General features: G+C 42.5%; 1 protein-coding gene across 1 annotated transcript in view; it reads left to right on the forward strand.

Annotated features, from left to right (window-relative positions):
- Positions 1-4587: 4587 nt before the first annotated feature.
- LOC106817870 (peripheral plasma membrane protein CASK-like) overlaps positions 4588-6682 on the forward strand; it is a gene marked incomplete at its 3' end in the record, with an annotated part of 16959 nt that continues 14864 nt past the window's right edge. Inside the window, exons 1-2 of the mRNA XM_014822582.1 lie at positions 4588-4663; positions 5930-6035. Coding sequence (XP_014678068.1) covers positions 4588-4663; positions 5930-6035 — 182 coding nt within the window. The remainder of the gene's footprint in view (positions 4664-5929; positions 6036-6682) is intronic.

Raw genomic sequence — 6682 nt, forward strand, 5'->3', positions numbered from 1 at the left:
CCCCCCCGCCTGCCTCTCCCCCACACCTGCCCCTCTTCCGCTGGCCCTAACCCCGCTGCCCTTCCCCCGCTGCCCTACCCCCACTGCTCTTCTAAGAGCATGTGTACACGTAGCGCCCGCCGCTGGTCGCCTCTCAGCCTTGATCGCCCTATCCGAGTATGTTCTAGGTGCTCTTTCTATGACTGCCCGCACGCCGCCCGTCCCCCTAACTCCCCCCATGTTCTAGGTACTCTTTCTAGGGCTGCACGCACACTGCCCCTCCCCCTAACCGAGTATGTTCTAGGTACTCTTTCTAGGACTGCACACACACTGCCCCCTCCCCCTAACCGAGTCTGTGCTAGGCAGTTCTTTCTAGGGCTGCACGCACACTGCTCCCGTCCCTAGAGCGACGACACGTTGCAAGACATGTAACCCCTTGTGCTTCATGCGCCGACATCCGAAAGGTTTTTAACGGCAGGCCCTCCGATAAGTTAAGTAGATAATGGCAGATTCCCATCTTCATGCAATCCCGCGAGGGTAGACGCGAGACGCAGTTGCTTACATATCCATCAGTCGATGCGGGGAGGGAGGCAGGCAACTTGAGGCAAGACGGGCAGTGTTTTATATCCGAGAGTAGTAGCCAAGTCATGCGTGAAGCAGGGAGTAGCGGACAGGCACACACACACCGACGTCATCTGTCGACGAAATGGCTTTATCATTTTTTGCTTAGTTGCTCGCGCGTGCGAATGAAATCCGATGTACGTAGAAAGATGGGAATTGCGAGTGTGAAGACCTGAACGAAACAGCGTGATGAGGAGACACCGAGGTTAGAAAGCATGGATGAGAGAGCAAATAGAAGAAATTAGAACGCAAAGAAAGAAATGGACGAGATAGATATAAACCGAGTTTTTGTTGTGTTTTATAGTTTATGACTCGGTGATACAATAATTCCGCATAACAACTTCCCTTCTTGTGCAGCTGATATCAGATATCTCTGCTTCAACCATAGTATCATGGAATTCAAGGGCACTTTGATCGTCTCGTTGTCGGATTTCCTCCAAATTCGTAATTCATGTTGTCTTCAGGCGTAAACCAGAACTCTTTACCTCCTAATGTTGAGTGCTAGTGAGAACTCGTATTGGGAAACGCGATATAACTCACGAACATAAAGTAAGACATGTTATGGTGATGTCCTATAAGTAAAGGATGCAGAACGCCCCAATTCATATTGTATATATGAAATACATATGCATGTATCATGTATACTGATATACAATATCATTATCATGTATATCTATTACTGTAATGTATATGTAATACATGTATATGTTATATCAGTATATTGAGCATATAATGATATACCGATTGCAAACTGAAAGCCTAGAGGCAACGAGATGTAGCGTTTCGAAAGCTGCGCTGATTAAATCTACCAACACCCTTCTCTATTTACTCTTACCGTATTCTTATAAACATTCGTTTTTAACATTTAACGCGAAAATCTCATCGTCACATTAAAATACCATCAAATTCTCTACAACCGCAACCTCTAGTTGCCTCGCCTGATCACAGCCGAGGACTGGGTATTAGTTTGGTGGAAATGTCATATAATAAATATATATATTATTATATATATATATATATACTATACTATATTATCGAAAGAGTCCATCACATGGAAAATTATCCGCATATAACAATAATAAATCAGTAATCGCAATCAATTTTTCTATATGGAACTGCTTTGATATATATTATCTATATAATTTGTCTTTTATTAAGCTCCTGCCATATATATACTATAGTATATATATATATATATATATATATATATATATTGCGTTAGGACACACAGTGCTGCCTGTACTGGTGCTGGCTTGCAATTTCGGCTGCACTCTGTGTAAATTTTACGAGAATGCTCTTGAAACAAATTGACTTTCTCCGTATAGTTGCGGTGGGTGGATGTGTATAGCACGTCCTAGTTTCAGCGAAGCATCACAAGCACACACGTTTTCTCAACATAGCGAGATTTGACATAGCAAACTAGATATCATAATTGCGATATCTGGCATAGCATACTAGATAGCATAATAGCGATATCTGACATAGCAAACTAGATATCATAATTGCGATATCTGGCATAGCATACTAGATAGCATAATAGCGATATCTGACATAGCAAACTAGATATCATAATTGCGATATCTGGCATAGCATACTAGATAGCATAATAGCGATATCTGACATAGCATACTAGATAGCATAATAGCGATATCTGACATAGCATATTAGATAGCATAATCGCTACCTCGCTCGCTCTCTCTCTCTTTATTTCTCTCTCTCTTCCTCTCTTTCTCGCGCTCTCTCTCTCTTTCACGCTCTTTCCCGCTCTCTCGCTCTCTCTCTCTCTCTNCGCTCTTTCTCTCTCTCTCTCTCTCTCTCTCTTCCTCTTTTTCTCTCTCTCTCTACCCCTCTCTCTTCTCTCTTTTCGTAGCTCGCTCTCTTCTCCCTTTCCTTGCTCTCGGCCCTCGCCCTTTCTTTTCTAGCTTGCTTCTTTCTCTCTCTCTCTCTCTCTCTCTCTCTCTCTCTCTCTCTCTCTCTCTCTCTCTCTCTCTCTCTCTCTCTCTCTTCTTTCTCTCTCTCTCCCCTCCTCTCTCTCTCTTTTCTAGCTCGCTCTCTCTCCCTTTCTTGCTCTCTCTCTCTCTCTCTCTCTCGATCTTTCTTTCTACTCTCGCAGCTGTAGTTTCATTCTACAGTCGGATTCTCGGATTCGGTTTGTTGAAATTTGTCCCATTTGTGAGAACCCGTGTGGGAACGAGTAACAATACATATCGATTTATCATTTTATTATTAATTTAGTCATCTCGAATGAATGGGAATAAATTGAAGTGCCAGTTCAGTATCTATTATACATAGATAGTCATCACTCGCAGCCCGTCCGTACTGCGGTGAATGCAGACTTTATGCATCATTATACAGAGACTGACTGTAAAACTAACATAATTGTGTTGTGTGGACGTGTGTGCGTGCGTGCGTGCGTGCGTGCGTGCGTGCGTGCGTGCTGGTATGTTTGGCTGTTTTGTCTGTCAGGCGATGCTGTTACGTATAGAGGAATATTATAATACATGATGATGAATAAATCATATTCCTTCCGTCTAATCTCATTGGCGGCTTGCCTTTTTGCGGCCACTGATAGATAGTAGAATGCTGGTAACAAAGCTACGGCAGATTGGTGTATACGCAAACGAAGAGGTATCGGTCTGTGAAGCAGATTAGCGTTTATGGGCTTCTTAGTCTGCTTTAACGAAGATTTATAGGCCAATCTTGTCTAGGGGGGTATGATTAGTAATATTACGTGCAGAGAAAGAGTACCGACTAATTAATTACCTTTTTTGTTTTGAATTATTAAATTGATGAAAAAATTTGATTGAATAAAGTTGAATGCATTAAATTATGTCATTAAAATACCGTCAGCATTTCTTTTCAACGAGTCATTGCTTTGGGGGTTATTATGTCGTGATTTGTCTACGCTTATCAGTGTTGCTGTGTTGTTTGTTGACTACATATAATTCTAGTAGTTATAAGAATGTCACTACATGACAATTATTTACAAAATTTTACAATTTGAGGATGTGCCATCATGTGTGTGCAATCAGGGTTCTGCCCACGGTGGGCGGCGGCGGGCGGGTGTGCCCGGCACTCGCAGTTGCCGCCCGGCATTATATATCTCCGCCCGGCACTAATTTTTAATATAAAAAAAAGAAAAAAAAGTGATATATGGGTTTTTTATTGCTCAGAATGCAGGAAATTGAGTTTCAGACTATTAAAAATTTTCAGGGGGGTATGCCCCTGGACCCCCCTAGATTGGCTTCGCGCCTACGGCAACTGGATCCTACAACTGGATGCACCCGGCACTAAAAAATCCTGGGCAGAACCTTGTGCAATGATATTATTAGAATGTAGTTTATTCTTGTATAAAATATCAAGGTGTCACAGGTGAAATTCGGCCGCGTTAGGTAATTATGCCGTTGATAAAATTATAACGTTCGTTATAGCGGCGCGTGCGTAATAGAAGTGATTATCAATACCTCTCCACAGTAATGTCGATCTGTTGGATCGAGCTCTAGTTCTAATTCATCATGCGTGCGTTTGAGTGGTTGTGGCGGACGCGTGTGTACACACAGCTGTGTGCTGATAATGATACAAATATTCCCTGCCTCTGTGTGGCGGCTGGCTGGATCCTTGTGACACTAATGGGCTTCTCATCAATAGCTAGTGTATGGTAGCGAGCTGAAAAGACACTGCGATATTGGTCGGTGGTAGTGTTAGCGAACATGTACGCGTCTGTCGGTGCTTTCGAGTTGTCAGCGCCATCTACAGGAGCGTATGACAAAATAGTTTCAAGGTGGTTTTCAAAATCGCCTTCGTGTTAGGGTGAGCGCTTGTCTATATGATGCAATAATCTAAAACTGGTTGGTTTTGAAATTCTTAATTGCATAAAATCAATGTCTACTTAGTTCCACCTACCTTTACCGTGCTTACCTGTGTTTTTAGTTTTTGCGATACGATTGTTTAAATGAATTTGAAATCTTGTCGAGTTTTCGTCTAATCATGACGATGCACTTTCTGGAGAAATCACGTTACTTCCTCTGTGCATCCGCTCCTTCACTTATCATGTTGTGTAATCGTACGTAGTTTAGTTGGAGATAATCGCAGCATTTACATGCATGTACATCATCATCATCATCATCATCATCATCATCATCATCATCATCATCATCATCATCATCATCATTATCATCATCATCATCGTCACCAGCAGTAGCAGCAGTTACATCATCATCATCATCATCATCATCATCATCATCATCATTATCATCATCATCATCTTCATCAGTTTAATGTCCGTTTTCCCTTTCGGGGTTGGACAGTTTTATTCCACGATGCCATTCATCTCTACTCCGAGACATCTCTCTCTCGATCGAGTCCTGCTGCTACCAGATCTTGTTCTACTGCCCTTTGTTCTGCCTTTTGTTCTACTTAGCCACGTCATCCTGCATCCAGGGGCCCGGCGTCCCTTTGGCCTGATGTCATCATTCCCCCCTTTCTCCACACTCCGTAATAAGCATTCTGGTTCCCTTCGTTCCACATGCCCAAAGCATCTCAGCCGATTACACCAGTTTCTCCAAACCAACCCTTCCCAGAATTTCATCATTCGAGACACGATCTTCCTACACTTCACCCTACACATCCAAGGCAGCATCTTCATATCTGCTCTTTCAACATCCACATACATGCACATGAACCGATTATTTCTTAATGATATGACACATTCTCTGTAACCGGTCATACTACAGCACATATCAATATATGTATCGTATGTTTAATTACATCAAGAGCGTATAACGAAGCTTCTTAATACGCTCTTGATTACATGCTACTCTGAGAACGAATATTACCTGGGTAGTGTTAAATATTATCCTGGCTCTGAGGACGTCTTCTAACCTAACCACGTTCACCCAAAAAAAGGCTTTTCACAACGGGACTACTTCTCATATAATTTAATATACATTTACAAGAGTGTAAATGAATACAACAGACATAAGGTGTGTGCTATGTGGTGCATTGTGGTGGGCTAATTAACAACCGTGTGGCAAGATAAACTGCATTAAACATTCAGTGTAGGAGATATTTTTTACTGCACATTCATTTATAGACAAAGACAACTGAATCGGTTGTCAAAACTGTTGCCAACAGTTCAACCTAGTTAGGTTTATCATAACATCAGGAGTGAATAATAATAGATTATTTGAGATATTGTTATAGATAATAGATCGATTATTGTTCACTCCTGATAAAATGTAACTACTCTTAACATTCATTGTTGTATAGCAACAATATGTGTAATATAGCACTAACACGATCCTTGCGGTTACTTTGTTGTTTTTGACAGATTTGAAGAGGGAAGCCAGTATTTGTCATATGCTCAAGCACCCACACGTCGTTGAGCTTCTGGAAACGTATAGTTCAGATGGAATGCTCTACATGGTGTTTGAGTAGTAAGTGTCATAAGTATTATAATGTGGCCATTTATTCACACGGGGGTGGGGGGGGGGTTAATATAATACCAATAATTACTTTCACTTCTGCTCTACTGCCAAAGAAGGTTATGGGATTTGATGGCACGGGGCCAGATTTCATGCGTATGATGTGTGGACTTGGAAGTAGATTATTAAAGATTGATTGGGGGCTAGCTCGCACAGTGCAATTTTGCAACACACGTTGGCACAGATCCTTACTGATTAATGCATGGTTTGGGCAGGGTTGCTCTTTGAACGAGCTGACGGCATATGTTGCATGATTCTCGTTTTGTGAGGAATTAGCTGGGGAAATACTAGCAGAGAAAAAGCACGGAAGATTATAGAGCCGCTGCCTGGAAAATAATTTGTCGCATTCTTTGAAATTTTTGTGTGTGGGGGGAATGCCTTTATTATCCACACGAATGCAATGATGATTAGGTGGTTCTAGCAGGCGGACGTTCGTTAAAATCCTCTTGGCTGCATTTATCCGTGTGCGTGTGCATTCCTGCGTGCGTGCGTGCGTGCGTGCGTGCGTGCGTGCGTGCGTGCGTGCGTGCGTGCGTGCCTGCGTGCGTGCGTGCGTGCGTGCGTGCGTGCCTGCGTGCGTGCGTGCGTGCGTGCGTGCG

Source organism: Priapulus caudatus, unplaced genomic scaffold, assembly GCF_000485595.1.
Source record: "Priapulus caudatus unplaced genomic scaffold, Priapulus_caudatus-5.0.1 Scaffold1898, whole genome shotgun sequence".
Classification (NCBI taxonomy): Eukaryota; Metazoa; Priapulida; class Priapulimorpha; order Priapulimorphida; family Priapulidae; genus Priapulus; species Priapulus caudatus.